This window comes from Pollachius pollachius, assembly GCF_949987615.1.
Source record: "Pollachius pollachius genome assembly, chromosome: 3".
Lineage (NCBI taxonomy): Eukaryota > Metazoa > Chordata > Actinopteri > Gadiformes > Gadidae > Pollachius > Pollachius pollachius.
Window position 1 is genome coordinate 43,109,243 of NC_136936.1, and position 17,193 is coordinate 43,126,435.

The 17,193-nt window shown below is 40.9% G+C and overlaps 1 protein-coding gene across 6 annotated transcripts; it reads left to right on the forward strand.

The window, feature by feature from the left end:
- Positions 1 to 1,795: 1,795 nt before the first annotated feature.
- Positions 1,796 to 16,726, forward strand: LOC307072834 (protein mono-ADP-ribosyltransferase PARP14-like). 6 transcript variants are annotated; one of them, XM_079732344.1, is made up of 24 exons: positions 1,796 to 1,861; positions 1,993 to 2,088; positions 2,752 to 3,693; positions 3,956 to 4,192; positions 5,122 to 7,076; positions 7,225 to 7,333; positions 7,432 to 7,533; positions 7,628 to 7,690; positions 7,841 to 8,008; positions 8,123 to 8,313; positions 8,445 to 8,490; positions 8,675 to 8,779; positions 8,905 to 8,967; positions 11,658 to 11,834; positions 12,088 to 12,260; positions 12,420 to 12,477; positions 12,629 to 12,742; positions 12,976 to 13,038; positions 13,194 to 13,370; positions 13,702 to 13,857; positions 14,116 to 14,712; positions 15,196 to 15,359; positions 15,510 to 15,684; positions 15,824 to 16,726. In XM_079732344.1, exons 3-24 carry the CDS (start codon positions 3,528 to 3,530, stop codon positions 16,117 to 16,119), a joined length of 5,355 nt encoding a protein of 1,784 aa, XP_079588470.1. In that variant the 5' UTR covers positions 1,796 to 1,861; positions 1,993 to 2,088; positions 2,752 to 3,527; the 3' UTR covers positions 16,120 to 16,726. The 6 variants fall into 6 exon arrangements, with proteins under 6 accessions (XP_079588470.1, XP_079588469.1, XP_079588471.1 ...); XM_079732343.1 differs by having other exon boundaries at positions 1,797 to 1,861; positions 1,993 to 2,033; XM_079732345.1 differs by having other exon boundaries at positions 1,806 to 1,861; positions 1,993 to 2,033; positions 3,494 to 3,693.
- Positions 16,727 to 17,193: the final 467 nt, after the last annotated feature.

The window sequence follows — 17,193 nt, forward strand, 5'->3', positions numbered from 1 at the left end:
TTTAAAATGCTCTTACACACTTTATTACATTGCTGCTTTAATCCGGTCACCAATTTATGCATTGCACGGTCTTGCTGTGCGTGTAAAACAATTTAAAGTTGTGTTGTTTGTTTTTGAGCTGGTTTGCTAAAGAGACGAATGTAGCAAACAATAACAATGACTCTATGGGCCCTATTTTAACGGTCTGAAACGCAAGTGAGAAGCGCCAAGAGCAAGTAGCTTTGTGGGCGGTTCTATGGCGATGTTGCTATTTTACCAGGGCATAAATGACTCTTGCGCCCGGCACAAATCCAAAAAGGGTTGGTCTGAAGTAGCCTAATTACCCGTTGGTGTGGTTTGGGCGTAATGTGCAATAAACCAATGAGAGTGCAATCTCCCATCCCCTTTAAGAGCCATGAGCACATTTGAATCTGACGAGTTGATATTTTGACAGCGCGTTTGCAGTCTCCGATGAGACATGCATGACCACATGAATTTCAAACGTCAAATTGCTCAGTTTATGGCCAAATAATATGACCTAATTCACACATGGAATAGCGCTTTCTTCCACAGCTTCCGAGTCCTCAAATAAATTTTGGCAAAGAAAACTTAACACACATATGATATGCGGCAACTGTGGTTCTATTTAATGATATACGCAATACATTAGCAAACATTGTTTCTTACCAGTATTGTATGCATTATCGTTATCAACTTGTGTGCCTAATATGCATGTGTCCCCCTGTTAATATACATTGCCATGGACTGTATTATGCGTTACGTGTTTAGTTTGCGTGTGTTTAAACAGATGGACGCACACACGCGCGCTCGCATTCATTAATTCTTTTACACATACACACACGCGCGCCCGCATTCATTCATTCTTTTTAACACTCACTCGCAGTAAAACAATGTTTTCTCACGATCAAATACTCATCAATCCTAAAAGTTATGGACTTGTACACGAGGTCTGTGTCAAGAAAATATGTGTTTGCTGTACGGTGTTTGCAGATGCATTGATTCATTAAAAGTACAACTTATTACCGCTGTATCAGCTGTTCTTTCCCAAATAATTTACCAAGAATGTGTGGCTATTTAGATGAGAGAAGCAAAGTGTATGCGCGAGGTGCACAAGCAACATTATGCACACGCCTTTAAAATAGCATCTGAACAACGCGCCACTGACTTTAAACCAGGTATTTCCTGGTTTGTGGCGCAATTGTTTTCTTGGCAGATTTCACGCCTCCTTCTTTAGCCGAACCGCCCCTTGGGGCGCAAGATCATTCCCTAATTTACCGACGTGTGGCGGTGGAGGGAAAAGAACGCTCTGCGCAAGTTGCAAACTAGCAACGACACATGCGTCAGTGTAGAAAGTCAATTGCGCCGGATGCAAGATAGGGCCCTAAGTCTTACAAGTCAGGTAATTACGTAACAAGAGCAACAAGCGCAGGTGGTGCACGAGGCATCTTGAACAAACCATAAGTAAATGGGGAACGGCAGTGGGAGACACAAGGGGTGTCAATTTCAAAGCCTGTAGTATAGATCGTTGTGATTGGCCAAGGGCATGTTGGGGGAAGCCACACAATGGGGATATAACTCGATACCTGATGACTGTTCAGGAGTTCTTCACAAACAAACTCAGGTTTGGTTGTTACTCTATGGAAGTTGTAATAAAGCCTTAATCTTTCAAACCTAATCCTTCTCGACCTCTCGTATTTTGTTAGTATTAGATTGTGGATTTTTATCCATTACATCACCAGGTGTGGACAATAGACTTGATTGTAGGGCGGAGCTAAGGCTGCCTAAAGAAGAACCAGGAAGCTTGTGAGTAAGTTACATTTTTGCATTGAAAAAGAAGGAGCCGCATGTTATCTTGTTGCTGGTGAGTATAGAAACTAACTCAAACTCGTGTGTTTAGCATTTCAGTTGGTAGAGCTGATTCTACCTTTCTGTTGTTAGTATGTGGGCAATCTGCCAGTTTCATTTACCAGTTGACATTTGACATAATTGTAGGCCGGTGTTACGGCCTTCTATAAAGAAGAAACAGGAAGCTGGTGAGTTGGTTACATTTTTGTTTTGAAGAAGGAGCTGCATGTTATCTTGCGGCTGGTGAGTATAGAAACTAACTTAAAATCGTGTGTTTAGCAATTCAGCTTGAAGAGCTAATTCTAACTCTCTTTTCTTAGATAGTTGGCAATCAGCCAGTTGCGGTAACCAGGTGTTGACAATAGACTAGAATGTAGGGCGGATCAGAACCTGCCTGAGCTGGGTGTGAGCACTTTGTAAGATACAGGGAAAGCTTCCAATGAGAAGAGTATTCTTAATGCATGAAGGTAATATTATTGCCTTTTATTTTACAATTGTAAATTGCGCGTGGAAGGGGGATTTGGAACAAAGACAGTATGAGTCTCTGTCATGCGCGCTTGCGTTGCGCTTCCGTGGTTCCTTTATCCAGGGGAATCTCTGGGGATTTCTGGGGAATCAACAGGTTAGGTCCATATATGGAAAGATGCGTCAAACTGTAGAATTAACCCCTTACTGGCAAGGGTGATGTCTCCAATGAGAGCTAAATGAGCTGCAACGACAATTGTTAGGGACATGCGATATAGCCAAAACAAGGGCATTCTTACGGTTATTCATAGCGTCAGCCAAACAAAGAACCAGTCGACCAAAGACATAGGGAGTCTCTCTGCAGCAGTCCCTCGAGGAACACCAGCAACTTCTTCTCCTCCCACCAATCGTTGCTATGTGCCTTACCTCCATCATCGTCAGGATATTTCACCGGACAAGACGCTACCTAGGACCCTCTGCTCGACGCTGCAACCCACCCAATCTGCGCTAGCCACCGATCTCTACCTACACTGACCTTGAAGGGATGGGGCTCTGGAGCTGTCAAGAAGGCAGACTCCATCTCAGCCATCACCTCCCTCCTGACTCTCCACCTCCTAGCCCTTACAGCGACTTGGATCCCCACAAAGGACACTGGCAGTCCACGCAGTCCCCTTCACTCTTTCTATCAAGGTCTACATTGCGGTTATCCATCATCCACTAGGTCTCTGGAACTCTGGAACATTCCCTCTAAACAGCTGTCCTATTTCCAAAAATATGTAGTTTAACCTCCCCGATCAGTCATACTCTAAGACTGCAAGCTCCACTGACACGGCACCCCTCTTGGTGACTGAGGCGCTCCGTGCCAACAGAGCCTTGTTCTCATTTTCCTTGACCTGTCAGCAGCATTACACACTGATCCAGTAGATCCTCCTCGCTGGCCTGATGCACTGGATCCGGCTCTTCCTCATGAGGGAAAGAGCTCAGCTCTTGGTCCAAGCACAGTCTTATTGTATGTTGTACGTCCTGGCACTTAAAAATAGTACTTAGCATCATGTAACCTCTTATCCTAGCTATCTTTTTGTCTCTTTCTTCTGATGACTCATTGTAAGTCTCTTTTGATCAAAGCATCTGCTAAATGCCCAAAATGTAAATCATGCAAAATAGATGTATTTACTCTCTGCAGAAATGCTTAAAATATCAACTCTCAACTAATTTGAATGGAGGAAGACTTGGTGGACAGACGGTATGTCCTCAGCGGCTTTGACGACTGCTGCCCCTCCGACACCATCTCCATGTACATCCACAGCTGCAGCCACCGGGCAGAGCATAGCTGGGAGGCTGTGGGTGGAGACAGCATTGTGGTGACATTTGAAGAGGATATGGGTGGGTCCCAGTTGACACAAAGTGACTAGACCCAAAATGCTCAAAAGAAAACCAAAATAACTTGAGATGAAAAGGGATTGTGATTAAGTTTTGACTTATTAAGCGTTCTGGCCATACACCTCCCTGCAACATGAATTTGTAAAATATGTGTATAAAATTTCCTATAAAATGTCTTGTGTCTTTACCAATATGTGTACAGTTGGTAACAATTATCACAACTTCTTTGTATCTATTTAACCTAAGAATGTGTGTGTGCCTGCAGATGGACACCAATTCATGCAGAAAACTTTAACCAAGAGGTTTAACGAAAAAAGGATTGAGGCTTGTCGTTTGGAACTGACCAAATCTGTTATTGTACAAGGAGACATTAGTCAAATTTCTGAAGGATTCCTTGCAGTGTATTTCTCCATCGAAAGGATGAGTGGAGGGGACATTTTTAAGTCCTTTGCCCCTATCAACCAAAACAATAGCATTGTAATTTCCTATGAAGACTGGAAAGGTAAGGTCAAGGGTTTAATAATAGGTTTAATAATAGTTAAAGTGACAATATTTAATATTTTCCTTAATAAATGTCTGTTAAGTCCCTATCCATCGCTGAATGAGATAACAATGGTGATTGAGGCTTTGGCCCACTAATAAAAGCCCTTGAATTTGAAGTATTATTAGTGTTACAAACTGGTTGTTAATGGTGAGTTTGTATCCCTGGGGGAAAATGACCGCCAAAGGCAGTGTGGCATCGCCGACTTCAATTGGTGTTGGACCTCTCTGTCCATTTTTGCTATCCACAGGGTCACCAACAGGTGCAGACAAAAATGTCCCTGGATGCAATTGGCTAGGCCTTCAACCAATCAAAGCAATGTTGGAAAAAGCTTAAAGTGCATTGATCTGTTCTTCTAATGAAAATATACAACACAGTTTGGTTAATGTTAGCCCCATACTGGAATCAACAGACAGTTCTACATCAGTGGCAGCCATCTCTATTGTTGAAATGCCTCTACAGCCTTCATTGTATTTATCCTGCCTCACGTTAGATGAACGGTTGTGATTGGTTGGTCAATTTTGCACTGCACAGAAAGATTTGGTATGTGAGCGAGGCCAGACCTCTGTCGAACAATTAAAACATGAGCTTGTGAGATCTTTCTGGTTCAAAGGCTAAAAGGCTTCACCGTTGAGAACAAACTGAAAACTTTAAAGGCTTGCATTACTGGTCATTATGATAAACAAAGATATTCATCTATGGCTAATGTGGGTATCATAACAATACAGTGCAAATGCTGTCTTATATCACTGACATTTCTAAATTTTGAAATAAAGTTAAAAGGAAATGTACTTGCACATTTTCTGCATCATAATAGTCGAGGATGACCATGAGGGTTATAATTGGTGGTCTTTCATTTTTATAATTTGTGATTCTCTTCTTTTCCATAGTTGCTCAGAGGGTGGCTGAACGCAAACACACTCTGAGTGAAAAAGAGCTTGTTGCACAACTCTTCTACCCTGACCTCCAGTGGGTTCTGAAAAGAAAAACACACCATCGGTCAAAGTTCTCAACTGATATAGCCATTCTAGTCCCACCCGAACTCCTGAGTTTTATCAGTCGCACTGAGATATTCAGAGAAGAGCTCACATCTGCACTTCAAAGGGTCCATGCAATGGTTTCCTTCAACATTATCTCCAATCACCCACAATTGGAGCTGAAGATTTCAATGAGCAAGAATTTATTGGGTCATCTCCGGCATGGCCCCTCCTGGGAGATTAATGCTCGAAGAGTGGTTCGGACCATCTTGGAGAGGTACATTGTGGAGCACATCCCAATGAAGGCTGAGGTCTGGCAGAGAGTTAAGGGTAGTTGTCCCGAAGTCAATGCTGCTACCGCCCTCATCTCTTTTAAAATCTGCACCTCAGAGTTAGTGGTTGTCAGGAGACAGGTGGAAGTGGAGACACTTATCTTGCTCAAGATCATGAGCAAGATGGAAAAGGCCAAAGATGAGCGCCAAGTAGTGAAAAGCACCATAGATCTCGAGGTGTTCATTGAAAAGGTGCAAACAGCAGAACTCCTAATCTATCAGATCCAAGATATGTTGACTTTCAAAAAGCTTGATTCTTCCTATCACCTTACAAGGTTTTTGCAGACCCTTGATTTACATAAGTTCCAAAATTATCACTTTTATCAGGACAACATTGTGGCCGTAGTGATCTGTGGCAAAGAGTCTGTCACAGTTCTCGCTATGAAGGGCGACATTGACAGAGCTGAAAATAAACTCAAGGAGGTAATCAAGCAAGTATCTCTTTCCATTCACGGGGAGTACAATAAGGAAACCTTTGGTGAGCAATGGAAAACCTTTCATGCAGACCTAAAAAAGGAACTTGAATCTACCCAGAACTTTCAAAATGTTCTCATCGAATTTTCAGGAGACAAAATGGACCTTTGTGGATTCCGTTCTGTGGTCGACAATGTCATTGCCAAGGTTAAGGGATACTTTCTTGAGAACAAGAAAGTAGTGACAGAAGACGTCCCTCTGAAAACGCTGCAGGAGGTTGAATTTGTTGAGTCTTTCATGAAACTCTCAGCGGACCCTCAGCTCAAAGCCTTGGGGGTCACCATTTTGCCCTGCCGATCTCCACAATCTCCATGTTTCAAAGTCACAGCTGCAAATGATCATATCAAAGAAGCCATAAATGTGGTGAATAGGCACATAAGAACAGTAGAAACTAGAAATTGCATGTACTCCAAAGCTGGTGAGGCAAAGATCCTGAAAAATAATAAATCGTTACTCAAAATGCAGGCAAAAGGCTTGGGCTGCAATCTCGAACTATCAGAACAAAATATCACTCAGCATTTCAGCTATGATCTCAAGGGCGGTGTAAAATTGACCCTTTCTCAGGGTAATGTTGCCAAACAGACTTCAGACGTTTTGATTTGTCCACTGGTCAACATGTCCTTCAGCAATCCTGTTGCTCAGCAATTCCTAGAAAATGGAGGACCCGAGATAAAAAATGATGTTGACGCACTTGAGAAGGCGAAGCAGAGTCTTCTGGCCGGAGATGTGATCATGAGCAACGCGGGCACTCTAAAATCCAAAAAGCTCATATATGCAGCAATCCCAGTTTGGGGAAAAAACTATTCAGATCTGAACTCTACATACCTTGTGACAGCAGTCTTGCAAAGTCTTTTGAAGGGTGCCAACAACCAGTGTGTCTCTTTGGGCATGCCAGCACTAGGATGTGGAACTTTTGGGTTTCCTGTAAAAGACAGCTGTGAAGCAATAATGAAGGGGATAATTAGCTTCATTAGTTTGGGTTGTGGATCAATGACGACCATTCATCTTACTGAGGCTGATCCCAAAACAGTTGAAGAATTTAAATCTGCCCTTGAAAGCTTGGTAGGTTGTTTCATTTTAAAAAATATTGACACAAGCTGTATGTTCACAAATTGCTAATGTGAATTTTGAAAAGTCCAATGTTCATTATGAAAATAGTTGATGTTATCAAGTGACACTTTTTCCAACTGCTTCTTACCTTGTGACACAGGGTTACCATCCGACAGATCCCACCAAAACCAAGATACCACTCATTCCTTCCTCACCAGGTGCCTCCCAAAATGAACCCCTTCCATCTCTACAAGTATCAAACACAATAGGTAATAGTTTTTTATCTACGTTAGAAAGGAGAAATGCTCAAGGACTAATGACCACAATGAGATTTATTTTGTAAATGTTTTCATTTGTATCATGCCAGTGATTGGAAGAGTCTCTGTGATCTTGAAGAAGGCAGACATCACTAAGGAGAACGTAGATTTCATCGTGAATTCAAGCAACCAGAATCTAGATCTGAACACTGGTAGTTCTTCAGTTCTTTTCTTATCAATATTTAAAAGTTTCTTCAGCCTAGTCACATGCACTGTAGATTTCATCTTTCGTGCTATGCTTCACAGGTGTGTCTGGGGACATCCTTAATGCAGCTGGAAAATCAGTCGTGGATGAATGCAAGAAACACGGTAATATCCATTTCTAATACGACATTGAGCTCCATACATTATGATGATTTATCGTCTCTACAGATCATAGAACAACATTTTTAAACACGTGCATCTGATATTTGAAAACACAAATTCAATATAACCTTTCTCAACATCTGGATTTCATAGGTCCACAGGCTTTTGGCAATGTTGTGCTCACGGGTGGTGGGAATCTGAACTGTAAACATATCGCTCATATTACTGGATCTGTAAAGGTCAGTGCATTTATACTGAAGGTCCTTCATCTGTGTGAAAGCAAGCAAGCTGCCACTGTGGCCATTCCTACCATTGGCACAGGTAAAATAAAATGTTTATATTAAGCATCTTTCTCAGTTCCACAACAGCATCCAGATATCCACCCTTCAAAAGGAACCAGTGTATTGAACTGAATGCCATGAATATCTTTTATAGGAAGAGGTGGCTGTCTCCCTGAGGATTTTGCCAAGGCGATGCTACAGGGTGTGAAAGTGCATATATTATGCACTCCCTTCTACAGCCTTAAAACGATCTTTGTAGTGGCCTTTGAAGACAGGAATTATGATAGCATCAAAAAGTATTTCAACAAGCCGAGACATAGTAAAAGCCTCAGGGCTGGCACACAAGTAAGACTAATAAAGATGGTTTTAAGTAATTTAGCCATTTTGGTAGTTCATTGATTCACTTGTCCTTCGTAATTGATTCGATAGTCCTTAGTTTTAATTTTGGTAATTGCTGTATATTATTGTTTTGATAGATGACTGCTGTTCCAGTAATCACACATGACCTACCTCTGAATCAAGGTTTGTTTTCTTCTTCTTTTAATTCCCATGCATTATATATTAGATTATCACACATAGATGTGCACAATTACTTGCAATATTGCCTTTACTTGTGGTTACTAGAATCAGCTTCAAATTAACTTGCACATCATATTGGTTACGTGTGATGCTAATATCTCTCACTTTTTTCTATCTTCGACTCTAGTTAAGATTAGGGATGCCTTGATTGAACTAAAGAAAGGAAACATAACTGCAGAAACTGTGAAAGCCATTGTCAACAGTACAAACGAGGATGTTAACTTAAAAAATGGTTTGTCAAAAGTTCATTATTATTTTTTATTGTTTGGTGTGAGAACTGAATAGTGTCTTCCCAATAATGCAAACTCTGACCAAATCTCTGAGTGATCTAAATCGGATACTAATGTGCTTAAAAAGGTGTGTCTGGGGCCATTTTAAATGCTGCTGGATCTGCAGTTGAAGTTGAGTGTGCCAAAATTCGTAAGTATCTGCCCCTTTATAGCATTCACATAAAAATGAAAATTAATATACTAAGAAATAAAGAAGTTCAGCGCCGTTCTTTTTTCACCACCCCATCTTTAACATGAAAATAAAACTCTAGTACTATTTTCTACTAACATAAAGTGCATTCACATTTAACCTTTTACACATCTCGAACCATATTAGCTGCACAACCATTTGTTTAAGGCTTTTCAATAACAAAATGGCAGTCAAATATACAGCAATAGTTCAACATAAATTTGTTTTAAACTCACCGAAACCGCTGTGGTTTTAGGTTATAAATTCTCACAGATCCCGACTGGGTAGATAGGTTTTTCGTGCTTCTTTAGCTTTGTTTTATCTGCTTATATCTCAGTTTACTTATTCAGTGTCGCTCATCTCGTCTCTTGTTTTTCAATTTGGCAATCTAGTACCGCTCTTTGTAAACTCTGGTTGACCTTAAGCTTTGCACTCACACAGCAGCGAGTTTCTTAAAGGGTCAGGTCGATTTTAATTTTTCCTGGGATTTGGGGTGTTTTTTTTAGGGCTCTGGTGCTCCCACACGTATACAAACTTTGAAAAAAGTCTGTACATGATTTTTTGAGTAAGATATGCATTTCTGTGAGTACCCTGCCTACAGTTATCAAACGAGCATCTGGGTGGCAGCCCAGCAGCTCAGCTCTGGGAGTACAACCCCTTTCTCCGCAGAAACTCATTGAAACAGATTTAGTTTTAAAGTAGTTTTAAAATGAACTTTTTATTTAATAATTTATTATTACTGTATCACTTTAATGTGGGTTACATACCGCTTCGGCAACAGGGGGCATCATAACTCGTAAACCCCCCAAAAAAGATCAGCCCCATTGTTCGATCAATAGAAAGTCAGCTTCAAAGCAACCCAGGGACTTGAAACTCTGCACGCTAGCTCATTCGGTGGCATTACCATGTCAGCATGCCCACGGAATATTGCGAGTTGCACAGCCACACGTATTTTCTTCAGAAAATGCACAGTGGGGCAAAAAAGTATTTAGTCAGCCACCAATTGTGCAAGTTCTCCCACTTAAAAAGATGAGAGAGGCCTGTAATTTTCATCATAGGTATACCTCAGCTATGAGAGACAAAATGAAAAAAAAAATCTAGAAAATCACATTGTCTGATTTTTAAAGAATTTATTTGCAAATTATGGTGGAAAATAAGTATTTGGTCAATAACAAAAGGTCATCTCAATACTTTGTTACATGCCCTTTGTTGGCAATGACAGAGGTCAAACGTTTTCGGTAAGTCTTTACAAGGTTTTCACACACTGCTGCTGGTATTTTGGCCCATTCCTCCATGCAAATCTCCTCTAGAGCAGTGATGTTTTTGGGCCACACGGATTTTCAACTGCCTCCAAAGATTTTCTATGGGGTTGAGATCTGGAGACTGGCTAGGCCACTCCAGGACCTTGAAATGCTTCTTACGAAGCCACTCCTTCGTTGCCCGGGCGGTGTGTTTGGGGTCATTGTCATGCTGAAAGACCCAGCCACGTTTCATCTTCAGTGCCCTTGCTGATGGAAGGAGGTTTTCACTCAAAATCTCACAATACATGGCCCCATTCATTCTTTCCGTCATACGGATCAGACGTGCTGGTCCCTTGGCAGAAAAACAGCCCCAAAGCATGATGTTTCCACCCCCATGCTTCACTGTAGGTATGGTGTTCTTTGGATACAACTCAGCATTCTTTCTCCTCCAAACACGACGAGTTGAGTTTTTACCAAAAAGTTCTATTTTGGTTTCATCTGACCATATGACATTCTCCCAATCCTGTTCTGGATCATCCAAATGCTCTCTAGAAAACTTCAAACGGGCCCGGACATGCACTGGCTTTAGCAGGGGGACACGTCTGGCACTGCAGAATTTGAGTCCCTGGCGGCGTAGTGTGTTAGTGATGGTAGCCTTTGTTACTTTGGTCCCAGCTCTCTGGAGGTCATTCACAAGGTCCCCCCGTGTGGTTCTGGGATTTTTGTTCACCGTTCTTGTGATCATTTTGACCCCACAGGGTGAGATCTTGCTGGAGCCCCAGATCGAGGGAGATTATCAGTGGTCTTGTATGTATTCCATTTCCTAATAATTGCTCCCACAGTTGATTTCTTCACACCAAGCTGCTTACCTATTGCAGATTCAGACTTCCCAGCCTGGTGCAGGTCTACAATTGTGTTTCTGGTGTCCTTTGACAGCTCTTTGGTCTTGGTCATAGTGGAGTTTGGAGTGTGGTGTCAGGTGTCTTTTATACTGATAAGGAGTTCAAACAGGTGCCATTAATACAGGCAACAAGTGGAGGACAGAGGAGCCTCTTAAAGAAGAAGTTACAGGTCTGTGACAGCCAGAAATCTTGCTGGTTTATAGTTGACCAAATACTTATTTTCCACCATAATTTGCAAATAAATTCTTAAAAAATCAGACAATGTGATTTTCTGGATTTTTTTTTTTCATTTTGTCTCTCATAGCTGAGGTTTACCTATGATGAAAATTACAGGCCTCTCTTGTCTTTTTAAGTGGGAGAACTTGCACAATTGGTGGCTGACTAAATACTTTTTTGCCCCACTGTACGTTGACATACCTAGTTTATGTATTTATGTTAGGGGCAGAAAAAATGTTACTGCACTCCAATTGTCCTAGTGATTGTGTCTGACTACTTTTTCTGGCCCAAGGACCGCTGAGGGGCAACGATGCAGGAGTGACCAGCGGAGGAAGCCTGCAGTGTGACTTCATCATCCACATAGTAGGCCCGAAAAATATTGCTCAGGCTGTTGAGCGTGTGAAGAATGTGCTGGAGCACTGCGAGGATAGATGGATCACCTCTGTGTCATTTCCTGCCATTGGAACTGGTAATGCTTACAGCGGATCCAATTCAATTTCATCATATTCAATATTGATATTCGCTAAACTATACTGTAAATTGTACAAGGAACCCTCAAACCTGGTGAATTATTAAAAATATCCAACATGTCCAAAAAGCAGTCAAAATCAGATTAAAATACGATTTTTTTTATACAAATTTTAATCTGAGAATTTGAACCCAGCCCTAATCTAATTGAAGTAAAGTAAAATAGTAAACAAGCTTGGCTTCTTTTGTTGCAGGCGGTGGTGGAATGAAGTTCCCAGAATCTGTTACTGCCCTGCTGTTAGGCATTAAAGCCCATTTTTCAAAGCATAAATTCAGTGCTCTGAAGCAGATCTTCCTAGTGGTTGACCAGGTCAAGGCGTTGCAAGAGGGTCAGCAGGTCCTCCATTCCTGGAAAAGGATGTCACAAGTATGTAAATTGCTGTAAAATTCTATTTTCAATACCATGAGCAGCCTTTGTGAACAGGGAAGAACAGAATAATGTGAGTAGTTCATTGTCATCGGCATTATTCTGATTTTTTTTTTTTGTAATAATACTACTTATTGTCCAACCTTGTTTATTGATAAGGATATGGCTGATGATGACGACAGCAGTAATGCCTCTTCCTGTGAGGAAGATTACTCAGGTCAGACATGGTTATTTTACGTTTGGTTGTTAAATACAACATTTGAAATCACAAATTAAAACATATATGTTATAGTAACCATGTATGCAGTATTTGCATGGTTACAAATTTTCTTACTTCTGCTGACTTATGGTCTTTCCATCACTCGTAGCAACCATTGCTGAAATCGGGTCGGTGAAAGTGAAACTGTTGTGTGGTGACATAACAAAGGAAAAAACGGATGCTATCGTCAGTACCACCAACACTAGCCTGAATCTCTTTTCAGGTAAGAAATTCAATGGCAGAAACTTTGGCCCAAATATATATTGTATCTTACCAAATTAAGTAAGCTTCAGATTAGCCCAATTTAGCATCTGAGGCTATTGTTGCTATTATTTTTCAAATCAACAAAATTGTTTATTCATTTCTTGTCAACAATTCTATACCCCCAGGACATCAAAGGAAGTTTTTTTCAGGTATTGCTTCGTCATTAAATTACAGTTTACTTTTTCTTTACAGGTGTTTCAGGAGCTATTCTCAACGCAGCTGGACAAACAGTGGTGGATGAATGCACCAATTTAGGTACGTGACTTTAAATTTAAAAGATATTTACATGTTTTGGTTAAATTGTTCTAGCTTTTAAAGGGACTTCTTTTAAATTTACACCTTTTCATTTCTCTTTGAATACACAAATGTGGACTTTTGGATATGCAATTGTTTTCCACTCTGATATAAAGGAAATCAACCTGGTGATGGTGTGGTCATCACCAAACCTGGCAACCTTAATGTAAATTACATCATTCACATGGTGGGCCAGACCAAGGAGAAAGACATTATCAGCTCCATGCTCAAGGTCTTCAAAATCTGCGAGGACCTTAAAATCCGGTCGGTTTCCTTTCCAGCACTTAGCACAGGTAGGCCGACATATTGCCGGCATTGCTCATCTTACAAATTCATCTTTGCAATGAAAAAGTGGGTTTCTTAAATCGACAATTCCATTCGTCATTTAGTGACAAATAAAGAGTTTGTGATGATGACCAAAGATACTAATACAATGTGGTATAATCAGAATCAGACTATGTTGTGGGCCGGGTTGTTGGTGAGTTGCCATGGGAAAAGTTCTTGTTGTTCATGAATATTAGCATTTTATTGCTCTTTCAGTAGTACCAAATAGTGATGTAAATAGAACAGTCAATTTAATATATGGCTTTTCAAGAGGATTTCTGATTACTTACTTTTTCCCAGGTGCTGGAAAGCTGCATGCAGTGGATGCTGGAAATGCAATGGTCACTGCAGTAGAAGAACACATAAAAAGCAACAAAACATCGTCCCTTATGGATGTCCATATTGTGATTTTCCAAACCGACATGTTCCAGGACTTTCGGAAGAGCTTGATGAAATGTAAGAAAGTGACACAAGCAGTTAAAAAAGTGAGAGTGTTGGTTAAGGTTTCTGCTGTATCTTTCTGCACTATAATCTAGACACAGTGAATATCAAACTTGCCATGATTTGCTCTGAATCACGTATGTTAATGGTCTATTGTTCTACTTCATATCATTCTATACCCTTGCATTATAACCTATATCGGTTTGTTATTTACTTGATTAATTTGTAAGTAAGAACCAACAAAGTAATAAATATACCTTTTTGTCATTACAGTAAAAATAAGTGCCCCCCAGGGATGTCTGGCAAGTGCCTGCAGGGATGTGTCCTTCCCCGAAGTGGAGGTTGAGGTAATTGGCTGCTGTTCGAGTGCCCTGGCAAACGTCCAAAAACTTGTGGATGACTTGGTGACAAACGAGTGGAAGCTACACCAGATCAGCTCCCCCTACCTGGCCCTACTTCTCCCCTCCGAGAAACAGGCCATCGTGGCTCTCAGCCGGAGCCTCCAGGTGTGCGTCAGTGTGTCGGCCCCGGACAAGGCCACCGTGTCTGGGAAGGAGGCCGACGCCCTGACCATGGTTCTGCAGATCGAGAAGGATCTGCAAAAGGCCAAGGAGCGTGCGACCCGGCAGGAAGAACAGAAGAGGCTGTGGAAGACGGTGCGCTGGGAGGTCTGCGCCGGGGAGGTGTGGGCAGAACTGGACCCATCTGTCAGTTTAGATCTTGAGCACGCCCTGCATAAGAAAGAGCCGAGCATCAGCTACACCCTGCAGAACCAGACCTACACTGTGAACCTGGACAAGATGGAGCGGACCGACAGGAATGGAACCATCGCTAGAATAAAGAGGACCCTGAAGGCTGGTTCTGAAATAGGTACAGTCCTTTATAATACGCTTTTGTGAGGGAGTGAAGTGGGGGGCATACTTTGAAACAAGTTTATTTTATTTTCCTGTTGAATCCAAACTTGTTATGTACTCAATGTGCTTTTGTTTGGTCACTGACGGTTGGTTGCATTAATTAAGACGGGGACCTAGGATGAAAATAAGACGCACCCAACTTACTTTTCTGACTCATCACACACAATGTTTGCATTGCTGTCATCTGCTTAGACATCTTACTTAGGCTGAGTACTTACTCAGTACTTACTTACTACTCAGCCAAAATATTTTTTCTGCATGAAGTAGCTGACCCCTGAAGAGGTTGGGCTTGGTGACAAAAACATCTATTTACATTCCAAATGTGTATTTCTATTATATATTCATTTAGGGTATACCGGAGCTAGAAATTAAATAATCAGAAAAAGAATTATAGCGATAGCAAAGCATTAACATATGCCTTGAATGTGTCATGTCTTAGCTGTCATAGAGCCACCAACAAATTGGGACAGGATGGATGACAAGACTCTGGACATTGTGGATCTGTCCCCAACCTCCGAACAGTACAAACGGGTTCAAGCTAATTTCCTGGAAACATCCAAAAATCCCAATAGTGCCACCTCTGCAACATTTACAGTGGTCAAGGTAAGGAGGAAGCATTTCAGATAAATAGGTAGATAGAAAAACAGTTGCGTAAAGCAATAAATTGAAAGTTGGAAAGATATATTTAACTTGTATTCATATGGACCTTCTCTCGTGTGACTAATAATACAACAATTAACAATAATAATACAGATCCAGAGGATTCAGAGCAAAGACCAATGGCAGATATACGCTGTGAAAAAACAGATGCTTGACAAGAAATATCCCCAGAACATGAATGAGATGGACCTTTACCACGGTACCACAGCTGAGATCTGCCAAAAGGTCAACAGCAATGGCTTCAACAGAAGCTTCTGTGGAAGAAACGGTTAGAGATGCATCTGCACACACATACACACAAACACAAGTGTTAATACTTCTATTTCATATTTATTCTGTTTTCCTCAGGAAAATCATTTTTCCTGTGTCTTTCATGTGTGTTATAATTTCTTTGCATTTGTACACAGGCACTCTGTATGGGAACGGAACCTATTTTGCCAAGCACTCCTGGTTCTCATGCAACTACAAATACTCTAACCAGGACGCCCAGGGGCTGAAGTACATGTACCAGGCTCGGGTGCTGGTGGGGAAGCCATGCCTGGGGACTCCTGGCATGGTGGAACCAGCCCCCCTGGACCCCAATAACCCCCTCTCCGGCCTCCACGACTGTGCAGTAAATAACGTCCAGAACCCCGTCATTTATGTGGTGTTCAGCGATGCAGGGGCATACCCTGATTACCTCATCAGCTTCAAGGCTTCTTGACAAAGCTGCACTCCTTCTGTACCGGCTATACAAATACATTCTTTATTGAATTGAATTGCACTCAACCGCATATATTTTAGAAGGATACGTGTAGTAACAAGTTAATCATATTACAATATACTGCAAGAATAATAATTTGTGTGTCTATCTCAAACATTTTTATGTGTTCTTTATTTGACGTCTTTGTCTCTGCCCAGAGATACCTAGAATAGTTCATACGAAATATTACTCAAATTACCTTCAAATCGACCATTTTCAAGCTCTTCTCTTTGCAGACTTTGGATAGGTAAAACGATCAAGGGATAATATTGTTTTCTGGTATTGCTTCGTCATTTAAGTTTTTATTTATCTTTTATATAATCCAATTGATAGTTGAAATTACATCTAAATTGACCGTAATATTGTACTTGTTCTGTTGACTACTCGACAATTTATTTTTAACAAATTGTGTTGATCCTGTTTTTGAATTTGAAACAGAGGTCCATATATAACAAGTTAGAGTCTTTTGTGAAATTGTATTCAACTGCTAAAAAAAACTTTACAATCAATCAAGTGGTCCCTGGAATAATACGTAAAGAATATTGAAATAAAGATATAAAACAGGTCATATACAGCGTCTGCCTAAGCTAGTGTAAGAAAAGTAAACATAAAGCGTAATCTTTGCACTACATCAGTGCAAGGCTGCCAAGTTTCAACCCCAGCCAATCAGATCGCTTGAAAACCTCTTCCTATCAGATCACTTTATATAGAAAAAAGTAAAATAAAGTGTGTGTTCAAAATGCTCAATGTTATAATTTCATGTTCTAAATTGGTTTGGTTTATATTTAACATGTGTCACTTCAAAACAATCAGATTTGGGTCCTTATTTCGTTTAATCTTGACTGCTGATAGTTTTCTTGAAATGTATTGAATCCATGGACCTATTATAGGAAAAAAACAAAAAAACTCAGACACGATAAGTTAACGGAGCAGTGAACTAGGCCCTCTCGGATGCCAGGCCGAAACAACATTTGTTTCATTACGACTCCTTTCAGCTGCCCACCCCTCCTTCTCCAGCAAAAAATAATTACAGAA